We start from the raw sequence: 15372 nt of genomic DNA on the forward strand, positions 1-15372 counted from the left end.
ATGACAACTGAGTTCTCTTCCTTAGCAAAACAGTATCATTATCTTCTGAGAGGATGAAGAGGGAGGAAGGGAGGAAAAGTTAAGTATATCTTAGTTTAACCAGACCACTGAGGAGCTGATTAACAGCTCTCCTAGAGAGGGCTGGCCCGAAGGATTAGATTTATTTTTACGTGGCCAAGAACCAATTCGTTACCTAGCAACGGGACCTACAGCTTATTGTGGAATCCGAACCACATTATAGCGAGAAATGAATTTCTATCACCAGAAACAAATTCCTCTTGTTCTTCACTGGCCGGTCGGAGATTCGAACTCGCGACCAACAGAGTGGTAGCTGAGAACGGAACATGCTCACCCAGCGAGGAACCTAAGAAGGGAGGAATAAGTAAGGGAGGAAGGAAGGCAGGAAGGAAGAAGGAAGGAAGGAAGGAAGGGAGGAATAAGGAAGGGAGGAAGGAAGGAAAGAAGGAAAGAAAGAAGGAAGGAATAAGGAAGGGAGGAATAAGGAAAGAAGGAAGGAGGAATCCTACAGACAGGATTCACTAAAAGGGAAATCACAAAATCCAAAGCTTTCCTTCATCCTCAGAAGGATAATTCAGGGTTCTACATCACACAGGAGAAGATCAATCTCATTTTGACTTCTTCTGCGGATTTTGAAATAAGAATTGACAGACACCCCAGGTCTTAACTGAACAATTAGTTTGATCCACTTTGTATATAGAAGAAGAAGGATCCCATCCATAGACGCCACAACGCCTCGAAATGTGTGTTCGGTAACCTCCTCCCAAAAGCTCCTCTTGTAAACGAATTCCGTTCTCCAGCCATTTCCCTTCGTACACTCCTATCCATGGGAGCCATCCTTTGAAAGTCAAGAAATAAAGAAAAATGATCAGAACAAAGAAAACTTAGTCAATGAATCAAAATATTAAGGACAATTACGGCAAATGATATTATGTTGGAAATATTAGCTTTTTCATTATTTATAGAACATCGTCTGAATATATTTCTTCGGTGATTGCTTTGACTAATAGCATTTTTAATTTTATATACATATATACATACATACATACATACACACACACACACACACACACACACACACATATATATATATATATATATATATATATATATATATATATATATATATATATATATATATATATATATATATATATATATATATATATATATATATATATATATATATATATATATATATATATATATATATATATATATATATATATATATATATAGTGTATATATATATATATATATATATATATATATATATATATATATATGTGTGTGTGTGTGTGTGTTGTGTGTAAGTGTGTTTGCGTAAGTGTGACCTTTTGAAAAGTGGGTCAGCTATTTGCAGGATCCATTTTGACTATACACAGCAAATAAAGGAAAATGCTGAAACATTCGCATACCACAAGGGTCGAAGAGCTCCTTGGTGACAGGACATGGGCTGGCAAATGCGTTTTCAGCCAAAAACGTTCTATCAGTGAACCGATTACAAAATCCGGTTTTGAAGAAAAAAAATCTGTAAAGGCCAATTCTGAAGCCTTTACTTTATTTAAGTCTCTGTTTCATGAACAGAGGTTTGAATCTCGCTTATCCCAAGATATTAGGCTAAGTGATAGCGTGTAGTGTGAGCCGACATCATTAGTTATACCTTTCCCTAACTAAAATCTAAGGACTACTGGAATGAGATGCTAGGTACAAAACTAAACCTTTATTGACAAAAAAAAAAAAAAAAAAAAACGAAAATAACTTCTTAAAAATTATGAAGAATGAAAACGAATGATTCATCAAAGAATAAAAAATTCTTCTAAGGAAATAAGGTTCCAAAATCATAAACACCCAATTACTTAAGGGAATACAGAAAATAACTCATCTGTCAAAACATAAACAGGTCAATTAATAATATCAGGTCATCTCAAAAATGTCATACCACTCCCTTCCTTGTAGGAGGGAGAGAGGAAAAAAGGAATACCTGTGAAAGAACAAACGTCACATTAAAAATCAGAAAATGTAAAAATTGCAGACACACAAGTTTTCACTGCCACAGGGGTAACGTTTGTGTTCATAGTTCTGAAAGTAAAGTCTAAAATGTTTATGAGTTCTACTCAATCCACGAAGTCCTCTGGGACAGTCTCCATTTGAAAATACACCTCACATTCTTAGTTTACACAGATATCGGATCGTAATGCCCGATCAATCAACGGTCCCTCCCGTTATATTCATTATGCAATGCACGAACAAACGTACTTTTCCGTGACATCATTCGAAGTCAAAGTTCGGCAAGACACGCCTCTGTACTTCAAGGCGTCGCGAAGTACACGTACACACACGTACATTATTGAAATGCTTTCTTCAAAACCGGATTTTGTAACCGGTTCACTGATGGAACGTTTTTGGCTGAAAACGCATTTGCCAGCCCATGTCCTGTCACCAAGGAGCTCTTCGACCCTTGTGGTATGCGAATGTTTCAGCATTTTCATATTTGCTGTGTATAGTCAAAATGGACCCTGCGAATAGCTGACCCAACTTTTCAAAGGTCACCTTCGCGAGCACTTACACACACACACACACACACACACACACACACACACATATATATATATATATATATATATATATATATATATATATATATATATATATATATATATATATATATATATATATATTATATATATATATATATATATATATATATATATATATATATATATATATATATATATATATATATATATATATATATATATATATATATATATATATATATATATATATATATATATATATATATATATATATATATATATATATATATATATATATATATATATCTATAGGTATATATACAGGGTGTTACGCGAGTTTATGCAAATATTTCGGGAAATGAATGAAAAAGTAATTTTGAGCAGAAAATGTTCTATAAAGATATGCAATTTAAGGCTCTGTTTGTTGGTGAGGGAAATTTCCAAATGACTGTCCACCTCCCACCTTCTGACTCCCAGGCGAGCAAGATGGTGTCCAGGAGGGCGTGGTAGTCAGGGATATGGGGGAGGGTGGGAACGGAGGGGTTAAAGAAGGATGACGGAGTGATTAGGCCGATGTGAATCAAGTACCTCTGAATCAAATCTATTCTTCAGATACTGAACAAAAAAAAAATAATAATAAATGCATGCATCATTGAAACCCTCTCCCTCCCCATCAATGGTATTCTTTGGACATAGATCAAAAAAGAATAAAAAGAGAAGAAGAAGAAGAAGAAGAAGAAGAGGAAGCCCAACTGTCTCGCATCCATCAAAAGAAGGCTCATCCATGAGACACCCATCAAAGGTTGAAAATGTGTTATTAAAAATCTGTCCTTCTTCATCAGAAGCATTCATCAGACACCAGTCATGGGCGTAGGCCTAGTCAGTCATTCCTGGCTCTTGATTCATCCATTCCGTGACGAAGAGGCAGCAGGACAGACAGACAGACAAACAGACAGAAAGAATGCCCTAGAATTCAGCCATCACAAATGAATGTTGCCTCAGAGCAACATTTGCATGGCTTTCTCTATGCGTACAGCCACCCGGTACCGCTCTGAGCTAACCATTAAAATGAGATTGCCTGCAAGAAAAAGAATCATAATTAAGACTAACAACCCACTTGTCTCATTCGTTTCCTCCCGCCACTGCCCCCCCAACATCCAAGGGTACTCCGACCTCCTGAACGGTCATTTTGGAATTCCCTTCACCCACAAATGAAGCCTTAAAATGCATCTCTTTTAAGAACATTTTTGCTGAGAATTACTTTTTCTTTCATTTCCCTTTATACATACATACTCGTACATATATTTATACATACATACATATATACAATATATACCCATATATATATATATATATATATATATATATATATATATATATATATATATAATATATATATATATATATATATATATATATATATATATATATATATATATATATATATATATATATATATATATATATATATATATATATATATATATATATATACATATATGAACTAATCAATAACAATTTGTGTGATTGTAAGTATATATAAATGTATGTTTGAAAAAGCATAAGAGATGACATTAGAAAATTTCTCTCTCTCTCTCTCTCTCTCTCTCTCTCTCTCTCTCTCTCTCTCTTGATGCTGCATTATTATTAGATTTATCCGGGAAGTAACTTACCATGATAAGGAAAAGCCGGACCAACTTCCTGTAAACTTCTGGCTGAGAAGTCCTGCAGGAGACGGCCCCCTGCCTCTTGGCAGGTGGCGTTCATCTCCTGCCAGGTCTTCCATTCCTCCACAAGCTTCAGGCATCCCAGACCCTCGATGACCTTGGCCGGGCTTCCGCACGAGAACTCTGGAGGGAGGAAGAGGAGGTTGCAGTGAGGATGAGGAGGGCTACACAAGAGTCAAAATTGCCCGAATGACAGACATCAAGGCAGATCTTTCATGAGGTGATTTATAAGATGAGAAAGTAGATGATGATACAACAAAGGCAACTGAAGCAATTTTACTCTTTCCTGCTGACTCTGTTCGCGGATTTTGACTCTTTAGGAAAAAGCTCTAAGAGACAAAGGATCGTCATCCCTTACCACAGGTTCGTCCATCTCCCTCGAAAGGGGGGTTGCAAGAGCAGCTGTAACTCCCGGCGGAGTTCCTGCATGCTGCGTGGGGGCTGCACTCCGCCTTCCCATGGGCGCACTCGTCGATGTCTGTTCATTAAGGAGAAAAGAGATTTGAATATATATACACACACATATATATATGTGTATATATATATATATATATATATATATATATATATATATATATATATATATATATATATATATATATATATATATATATATATATAGATATATATGTATATTGCAATTTTGTCTTTAGGAAGGTCTAGAAAAAATCCCTTCATAGAAACAAAAGTGGATATGAACTCTGTCAAGGAAAGTGCAGTGAAAGTGACAAAAGTCTTAAGTCAATTCTTAAATGCAAAAGTTTCACCACACCTGCGGCAGAAAGCTCAGAAATGAATACATTGTAAATATACTCTCAATGGGCAAACGTCAGGATAATGAGTAGAGTGGAAAAGAAACCTATATTTGTGGACTCTAAGAGAATTTCCATGACTGTAAAGCTTGAAATAGTTCTTGAGGTAGGATAATAGTTCAATGAGATCATTAAGAATGTTCAAAAGGTGCACATTCCATTAAAAAAATACAAGTACATTACATTAAAAGCCACAGCAATTTTACGAAAAGGTAAGGATTTTTTTTTTTTTCAAAAAGTGACATTTATTCTTCGAACAGGACAGGTGAGAGAAATGATTACTCTGGATTCTACTGAATCAACATTCAAAAGGAGTTTGACATTTTCTGTGAAAGGTTTGCTGACAGCAGCAGATATATCCATGTCAGTTTGATAAACATGGATCCGCAAGGAGGAAAGGAAATGCATGATTATAATTATATTCTTTCAAAAGGAAAAGACCCAAAATGAGAGACGACACAGTTCGTCTGAATTTCTTTCCAAAACTCAGACAGCCAGAACTCAGTGAAGGAATGATAAGTAAGAATAAATGAAAATAATTGGTATGGAGAAAATTATATGAAAGAATTGTAAGGAAAAGGAAGAAAATTTGAATATGATGAAAACATTTATAGAAAGTAAAATATGTGTAAAAATATAAAAAAACGATGGGGGGTAAAAAACCGATTAAGTAATCTGTCTTACCATCACAGTTTGAACCATTCTGTGCAAAACCAGGAGGACAAGAACAGGTTCGTCCATCCCCCTCGAAAGGGGGGTTGCAAGAGCAGCTGTAACTCCCGACGGAGTTCCTGCATGCTGCCTGGGGGCTGCACTCCGCCTTCCCTCGGACGCACTCGTCGATGTCTGTCAGTTATTTAGAAAAATAAAATATATATATATATATATATATATATATATATATATATATATATATATATATATATATATATATATATATATATATATATATATATATATATATATATATATATATATATATATATATATATATATATATATATATATATATATATATATATATATACTATATATAATATAATCCCACTGGAGAATAAGAGGCGGAAGTTCAGTACCAAGCACTTTTATGTTTATTAACGCATCGTCTGGGCACAAGTGAAACACAGATAAAAAGGTTACAAAGTAAACAAAAAGAATAAGAATACCAGAATGTCAGTCGTCAAAGGGTAATAAACAGAAAGATAATCCAGGATAATCCGGGATTGAGCTGTCACAAACTGGAACCATAGACCAAACAACAAGAGATACGGAAGTTTATCCTGGATTATCTTTCTGTTTATTACCCTTTGACGACTGACATTCTGGTATTCTTAATCTTTTTGTTTACTTTGTAACCTTCTTTTTATCTGTGTCTCATTTGTGTCCAGACGATGTGTTAATAAATGTGAAAGAGCTTGGTACTGAAATTCTGCCTGTCATTTGTCTGAGGATTTCTTATGCCTTATATATATATATATATATATATATATATATATATATATATATATATATATATATATATATATATATATATATATATATATATATATATATATATATATATATATATATACATATGTGTGTGTGTGTGTATTAATGTGTGTGTGTGTGCTTTTCAGAATAGTACAATTTGTCTTTAGGAAAGTCTAGAAAATCCCTTCATAGAAACAAAGTGGATACAAACTCTTTGTCAAGGAAAGTGCAGTGAAAGTGACAGAAGTCGCCATGTCAGTCTTAGATACAAAAGCGTCACCATTGTGAATCTACTCTCAACGGGCAAACATCAGGATAATGAATTCAGTGGAAAAGAAACCTATATTTATGGACTCTAAGAGAATTTTCATGACTGGAAAGCTTTGAATAGTTCTTGAAGTAAGGTTTAAGTTCAATGGGATCATTACGAGTGTTCAAAAGGTGCATATTCCATAAAAAGATACGAGTACATTACATTAAAAATCACAGCCATTTTACGATAAGGATTTTTTTTATTTCAAAGAGTAACATTTGTCCTTCAAAACAGGGCAGATAAGAGAAATGATTCCATTTAATCAACTTTCAATAACAACTAGACATTTTCTAAAAAATTCGCTGAAAGCAGATTTATTCATATCAGGTCGATAAACATGGATCCACGAGGAGGAAAGGAAATGGATGATTATTCTTTCAAAAGGAAAAGAGAAAGGATAGTCTTCCCTTACCACACGTTCGTCCATCCCCCTCGAAAGGGGGGTTGCAAGAGCAGCTGTAACTCCCGACGGAGTTCCTGCATGTTGCGTGGGGGCTGCACTCCGCCTTCCCTCGGGCGCACTCGTCGATGTCTGCTCGGGAGTAAAGACAGTTTTGAGAAAAGAGCCATTGCGGAATGGTCCCTTTGGTTCTGAGGGAGGGGAAGGAAAGTCATTTCGGGAGACGAAGAGGGCTAAGAGTTTTTTTCAATGCATACATTACATAAGGACTTGGAATTATATCATGCTGGATAAAAACAATTAGACCTTTCAATATGTATAACAAATACTTGCAAAACCCCACCATCATAATATCAGATAAGATTTCTGTGTTAAAGAAGGACAAATATTCCTTGAAACAAGGAAAGAGTTTCCTTTTCCTGCTGGAAGGTCATCGGATGGGTAAGGGTTAACTTTGAAAGGAGAAAGAGCCATGATAAGATCTGACTAAATATATATGGCTACATCACCGAAAGTGTCACGTTGCTTCTCTGATTATGAAGGAGTGAGAGTGAGCACTCTGTCTGATGACTGCACAGTAAAGAAGTTCCATTTGCGAGCGACTGTTGATGTCGGGTCAGTCAGAAGCCGCCTCACAAAACCTGAACACTAGAATTCCCACCTACACATACAAGAGTTTCACACCTGCCATATTAGTATTTATTTAATGTAGATTTTAAGTGTTTCTCAAAACGATGTCCGTATTCCTTCTGAAATAGATAAATTGATTCAAAATGTCCTTCTTCTACTGCATTGTTATATTAGCTTTTCCCCATTTGCCTTGGCATTTGTATTGATCGTGGGATTTCAACCAGAAGAAGAGCTCTGATATCCCATGTTGGTGTGTTCATTCCACAAGAAGCAGCCTAGACCTAGAGCCTAGCAGCCCCTGACTTCTACAGTAACAAAGGGATTAGAGTGATTCTTTACTTGTGGAGAAGATGCATAAGAAAAGGACAGTGACAAGGAAATGCCATATGAGCAAAGTGATAATTTTTTCTAGTAGTAAACGACGGGTTTACGCAAACTGTGGAAGAACAGATGAAGAAAAGAACCCGGCAATGCGCATTGATCTCTCACCTTCACAGCGCGAACCATTCCGTGCAAAGCCTTGTACACAGGAACACAAATACTTGAAGAGCTTGTCGGTGCAAGCTTCATGATCACCGCAGTTGTAGCTTCCCTCCGAGCACTCATCTGTGGGAACAGTTATATTGCAGTTAGAGAGTAGTCATTTCATATATTCCTCAAGATAAAACTGACATAGAAAGATGAGTAAAAGAAGCACCATCATGACTGACAGTGGCTACACGAGGAATTCCTCCCATCAGCCGTCAGTCAGACCTTTCACGTGACTGACAAACTATCTAGAAAAGGGTTCCTTCGTTTAGTGAATCAGGACAGAAACATTTCAGTGCCATTCAATTCACGCCTGCAGAAGAATACACTGATCTGTAAGAACTGTCTTTTCCTTGTCTAGAACACAAGTAGGACTGACCTATTCCTCCCGTCTCTAACAAAGAGATGACTCCAGATATTTCCTGGCGAAGGGAAGATTCCAGTTCTCGTTGTCCTGGAAGGAAAAAATCGTCCCGTGAACACTACCTGGAACTCTTATGCGCTTTCAATCCTATTCATACTTGTACATGGAATATGTCTGAGTAATATCAAAGTCCTGTACTATAGTACTAAATTAGCAAATACAACACTTCACATCATTTATTTTTCAATCCTGATGCAGGGAAATGTTACAAAAACAGTGAATCATAGAATAAGAATTGCGGCAAATCCCTTACGGAAGAAAAAACGTACCTGCTGATGATATGTTTTTAAAGGATTCCAAGTCCTCCCTTCCAAGGCAGTCTTTTGCTTCCTGGTGGGTCCCTGGGATGTATAGGAGGTACTTGAGATGATGAGTTTATACATACATATATATAATATATATATATATATATATATATATATATATATATATATATATATATATATATATATATATATATATATATATATATATATATATAGAGAGAGAGAGAGAGAGAGAGAGAGAGAGAGAGAGAGAGAGATGTATATATATATATATATATATATATATATATATATATATATATATATATATATATATATATATATATATATATATATATATATATATATATATATATTGTCCACACCAATATGATGACATAAAATTCTTCAGCAAAAATAAATTATCCTGAAAAGAACAGAGCCTAATAATAGGTGGCAGAGTACCTATGAAAATCATGGCACCCTTTCGTCTGAAGCCAATCATAATTGTCATGCTCATAAATTCTCAGGGCAGGGATCACTAAACATAACGTTGACTATTATTTATTACCAGCGGAAATGCCAAAGGCTTGGCATTACCACTTGGAACTGTTTTCCATAACTGACAGGACTGAACTTTCAGAAACGAGTGAGGGACACTGAAGAAGCTTTGCAGTTACCTTCCAATGTCGTCTCCAGTTTTTCCCAAATATCTGGAAAGAGAAAAAGAATCGTTTTGAGAAGATGCTTCAGTCATCAGGCTGACCGAGACTCATTAAATATGAAGAATAAAAAGGAAATCTATTTCCTCTGATTACGCAAGAATTTCCCCCCGATAGAATTTGAGTGGAAGGAAGGAAGAGTCATCTCTGTCTCTACAAGGTTCAGGGTCACAGTCTTCTCTATATATTTTAACAGAATCTTATTATCCTATTACCCGACACTCATCCTCACATGACTTCTAATACTTCTAATACCCTTTCCAAGAAATGATGTGCTTCCTTTCTCACTTATTTTTCAAGTGAACATAAACACAAACGTTTCAGGGAGGAATAAACGCTAAAATTCACATCTCCAAAAGGAATGACAAGCAAAGCGTAAATATTGGCGGCAGGGTCTTGAGAGGGTCTAGCAATTCCCAAGAGAATATTGTTGTTGTCTATACTGATGTCTTTACATGACCTTGCCTGAATCAAGATGAATAAAGGTACTTACTTTGCAAAGAGTCCTGGTTGTCGTTCACTGCACCTGGAGAAAAAGAAACATCAAAGGTCTCTTAGAAACTTCGATACTATAACCTATCCTGAATATTGTCACTCTTATCTTACTCTAAAGGAATCTATCAGGAGGAAGACTTCGGATTTTATCATGATTTTTGGTTGCTATTCTCAATAATTTTTTGGTCGTTATTCTCAATGGTTTTTGGTCGTTATTTTCACATTCACTCAAGATAAAGAGACTCAGTTTTGCTCAGTTGCAGGATGGAAAGAAGAAGAACTCCAAGGGGGGTTGAGAATACCTTTCACGTGCTCCAGTTCATGATGGAAATCTGAAAAGAGAGATTTTCTTCTTAATGACAAGCAAAATTAACTTTTTATTTTTAAGTATGACTTCCGTCTACGAATGTCCCTCCTCACAATTTGTTTTGATAATTGTGTTATGAGTAAGAAACTACATTATAATATTTACCGTAATATCTGAGAATATACATCACACAACTTGGAAACATTTTCTTGCCAAAATATTGATGAATAAATGCACTTACTTTGCAGAGAGTCCTGGTTGCTGTTCACTGCACCTGAAGGAAACAAAGGCAACGACTTGTAAATTTTGACTTCTGTCAAGAATTTTCAATGCAGATGAATCTGGAAGTAAAGTTATTGCATGGAAGGAAGACATCAGCTGTCATCCCAATTTCGAATGATTTGACAGTGGGTTACTATGAAGAAGCACAGACAGACAATTACGTTGTCACGAAAAGAAGAGAAATACTATATATGTGGGTTACAAGTACCTTTCACGTGTTCCAGGTCACGATGAAGTTCTGCAAAAAGAAATTCATTTTGATTGAATGATTCCAATAGAAAGCTGGACGATGAGATCAGTTATGTCATTGTCAATTCATCATCATGATTATAAACTCAAATTATGTAAATTAGAAAATGATTCTCTATTATAATTGTTGAGTAGAATATAAAACTTGCCACAAAATACCTTGAAGATTGTTTTCAACATGATGAAGCTTCTTCTGCATTTCTGAAAATAGAAAGCAACATGTCAAAAACACTGACTTCATTCATTGGAACCACAAAATATGCATACATGTCAGTGATTTTATTTCCAGCATCAGTTCCCTCAAAGGTGAAATTTTGCGTGGGGGGACTGCACGGGTGGACAATGCCACAAACACAGAAACTTGCATGCAGCTCGAGGAACGAAACTGAAAAGGATCAGATGGACTTTGCTAATGCAACTGATAATTTCTTGACGAGACATTCCTTAAGATTATGGCGATGGGGAAAAGTTTGTGTTCCTTAGCAGATCTTAAGCATACAAAAGAAAGATGTGGGTTGTATCCTAATGAAGTTTTTTAGGGCTCTGCATTCATTGGCTCCAGAATGTCGAAGGAATAAATAACAGGCCCCGATTCGCTCACTATTACTACTTCTTCACCGGAGTTTATATAGAGATGACAAGTGACAGTTCTGTTGCGTGCTTGTTCGATGAATATTTTCTACTCTAAGAGATAAATATAATATGACTGATGAAAAAAGATTTTGTTTGCCATGCACGGTTATTGCCCTTTGCAAGAAGGGGAATATCAAGAAACTGGTAAAGCCTTGAAGTCAGATAAGTGAAAATGAAATACTCTGCTACAGTTATCTCCAAAAGGTAAAACTGATACTTTGCATGGAAGGAAAGAAGTATGTCTCAAGTGTTACAAGAGATGTAGAGTTCAATAATCAGTAGTAAGCGCAAATGACAATAAGTGGCGTCACTGCTATGTCAACTGGGAAGTGAATTTCTGCCTTACTTACCCTGAAATTTCTCTAGCATCTCATTTTGCTTCTGCTGAAGGTCTTGCATTCCTGAAAAGGAAATGGAAGAAGTGACTTGGTTTCATTTCGATGACTTGATTTGAAATAAGCAAGAAATCATTGTTCACACATACTAAGCCTCAAATGTCATTCGTCTGCAAGGCTAGTTTCTGTACAAGACATTTCTCCATACCTATGTAACCACAAGAGAAAACGAGTTGATAAAATAACAGTTAGAGATTTCTTAACCGATAAATAAACATATACACATAAACATCAATAAATGTCAGCAAGCTGAAAGCAATGTAGCCTATTGCCTGAAGGTATCATTACAGATCCTTTGAAACATGTGACAATCTGCATCAACAAAACTGATGTGAATAACGTCCACAGTGTGAACACTTCAGTGCTTCTGATACGAGTTTATTATATGTGACGATGTAGCCTCTCATTGGAATGAGAACTGGGAAGCCCTGTAAAGTAAGTAGCACGTACAGAGTCCTAGAGGAAAATTACACAGTTGTCAAAAGGGAAATCGCGTGTGGTAAGATCGGCTCATCAAATAGGATTGAGCTTTCCTGGAGCTCAGTCCTTCTGACAAAGCCACTCTCAGGCCATTCCCTAGAGGCTGGGTAACATCTGTGATCACTCAGTGCAGTTCATTGCTAGAATAAGAGTGAGCTCATTCTTCAGCTGGTGACAAGCAGAAAGGAACATTATAATTCAAGGGCTGACCTGTTATGATCAGTATTAAGACCTCCAGAAATAACGATAGCCGCATTGGTGACAGTCTGCTTGCGTCACACACATTGTCTCCTGGAGGTCATCAAATAATGAAATAATGAGTTGGAAGATATTTTCCTGGAAATATGATATGGTGAGTGTGATATTCCCTTGGTGAAGGAAAAGCAAAAAATCCTATCTACTATAAAATGAAAAAAATCCATATAATAATAAAAAATGAACGATGAATATAAGAACAGTGGACCTAAAGGAGAGTATATAACAAGAAGAAACTTGAAGTTACCATAAAGTAGTTTAGAAAATTCCTGCAGTCAAGCAGGCCACATGGTAAAGCCAATATAACATAGCAGGGATACCAGCCTTCAAGCAGGATTACTCCCTCCCATATCAACTGGGGGGGGGGGCAGGAAGGACAGGGACGATGGAAAAGCAGAGAGAAGGAAATAGACAAGTCCAGAGGAAGGCGTTGTTCTTGTCATCAACCAGATAACATTCAGTCTCTAACTTGCCTTTCTGACAACTCTCCTGACAAAAAGAAATGGCGTCAAAAGGAAGGAAGCAGACTTGAATTGATCATTCCCTCAAACAAGAGAAGACACAGCCAAGACTGTGGAAGGCAACAAAAGAGGCTGTTGATAAAATATACAGCTCAATGAAATAAATAAAACAATAATATTGAAATGATCTCATTGAGGGTGACTCCGGAACTGGTTAAAAGATCCACATGATTTTCAGTCCTGTAAAAATCAGATATTGTAAAAATGTTGACAGTGAATGAATCTCTACATTACCTTTCAATGTGGCATTAATAAACTTTCTGCAATCTGTAATGAGAACATCTGTCCAGTCCTGACAGTGGGCAAAGTGCACCCATGTCAGGATGGAAGAGAGGACAAATAAAGCAATCTTCATTGCTTTGACTGGCTCTCCTTTGCAGCCTGGGTCTCTATATACCCAGTCCTCACGAGGATGCATTAGTCAGAGGCGTGACTCAGTTCACTTTCCAAGGACGTTGCGTCTCTTTCTGAAGGCCACAGTTCAAGTGGATGACTGATAGACAGGGCGGGGGGTGGGAGGGGGAATGTGTGTGTCGTCGGTTGTTATCATGGCCCAATGATTAAGAAGAGGTTTAGGAAGTGAAGTCAGCACTAGACGGGGTCATGACACGACTTCCCGAGTGCCACTTGCGAGGCAACTGCTTCGTTGCTCCTCAATTTTGAGGGATAAAGGAAGCTGAATAAAGGTGCATTTCATATTACAGAACTGGCAATACCTAACAAGCAAGCGGAGATAATGATGGAGATGATGAGGACATTTTTAGTTTCTATATGTTACATAATAAAATCACTTTTACATACCAAATTTTGAGACATTTTCGTAGATTTCTCACCCTTCCATTTGTTGAGAGAGAGAGAGAGAGAGAGAGAGAGAGAGAGAGAGAGAGAGAGAGAGAGAGAGAGAGAGAGATTTAGTATGAGCCGTTCTATGAAAAACAAATGCCTGAACTGTTCCCCAGATTAGATTAGATTTTGACAGTGAAGTCTTTGAATTTCCTCTGAAACGGTTTTAATCATTAATCATCTTTTCCTGCTGAATGAAAGAAGAAGAGGAAGAAGAAGAGTCCCAAGTGTGCAGAAAACTTCCACAGCAACGGCTCTTATGAGACGTCTCATCAGCAGCACTAGACCCTTCAACATGCATTGCATCAGTCTCATGCAAACTGACAGACACTCTTGCAAGGTTATACGACATGCTCTGAAGCTTGAATTTTAACCCTTATCTTCTAAAGAGAGAGAGAGACATTGAAGAACCAAATTGCAATAAACATGGAATATCAAACATCTCAAATAGGGAGAGATAGCCAGTGTTCAAGGGCCATCTCTCTCCCTCTCTCTCTCTCTCTCTGTCTCTCTCTCTGTCTCTCTCTCGCTCTCTCTCTCTCTCTCTGTCACTTTCTCTGTCTCTCTCTCTCTCTCTCTCTGTCGCTTTCTCTGCCTCTGTCTCTCTGTCTGTCTGTCTGTCTGTCTGTCTGTCTCTCTCTCTCTCTCTCTGTCACTTTCTAGCTCTTCGTTGGGAGAGTTGGTAGAGCTGCGGACTAGCACTCGCTAGGCCCAAGTTCGAGTCTCCGGCCGACTGATGAAGGGTTAGAGGAATTTATTTCTGGTGATAGAAATTCATTTCTCGCTATAATGTGGTTCGGATTCCACATTAAGCTGTAGGTCCCGTTGCTAAGTAACCAAATGGTTCTTAGCCACGTAAAATAAGTCTAATCCTTAGTGCCAGCCCTCTCTAGGAGAGCTGTTAATCAGCTCAGTGGTCTGGTTAAACTAAGGTACACTTAACTTTTCTGTCACTTTCTCTGTCTGTCTGTCTGTCTGTCTGTCTGTCTCTCTCTCTCTCTGTCTTTGTCTCTCTCTCTCTCTCTCTCTATCTGTCTGTCTGTCTCTGTCTCTGTCTGTCTGTCTGTCTGTCTCTCTCTT

General features: G+C 36.9%; 1 protein-coding gene across 1 annotated transcript; it reads right to left on the reverse strand.

The window, feature by feature from the left end:
• Positions 1–3556: 3556 nt before the first annotated feature.
• On the reverse strand, positions 3557–11389 carry LOC136852085 (uncharacterized). The gene is made up of 12 exons (XM_067126536.1): positions 11325–11389; positions 11125–11154; positions 10876–10908; positions 10630–10659; positions 10326–10358; positions 9791–9823; positions 9135–9206; positions 8821–8895; positions 8403–8519; positions 4644–4763; positions 4232–4408; positions 3557–3636 (listed from the first exon to the last, which is right to left on the reverse strand). The coding sequence occupies exons 1-12, from the start codon at positions 11362–11364 to the stop codon at positions 3557–3559; spliced, it is 840 nt and encodes a 279-aa protein (XP_066982637.1). The 5' UTR covers positions 11365–11389.
• Between the last annotated feature and the right edge of the window lie 3983 nt (positions 11390–15372).

Source organism: Macrobrachium rosenbergii, chromosome 25 (genome assembly GCF_040412425.1).
Source record: "Macrobrachium rosenbergii isolate ZJJX-2024 chromosome 25, ASM4041242v1, whole genome shotgun sequence".
Lineage (NCBI taxonomy): Eukaryota > Metazoa > Arthropoda > Malacostraca > Decapoda > Palaemonidae > Macrobrachium > Macrobrachium rosenbergii.

Coding starts and splice junctions, on each gene's coding strand:
- LOC136852085 (XM_067126536.1), bottom strand. CDS start 11,364: ATGCAGAAGAAGCTTCATCATGTTGAAAACAATCTTCAAG. Junction 8,520..8,820: donor GTTAGAGACGGGAGGAATAG/GTCAGTCCTACT, acceptor CTGTTCCCACAG/ATGAGTGCTCGGAGGGAAGC. Junction 3,637..4,231: donor TCCGGCTTTTCCTTATCATG/GTAAGTTACTTC, acceptor TTTTTCTTGCAG/GCAATCTCATTTTAATGGTT.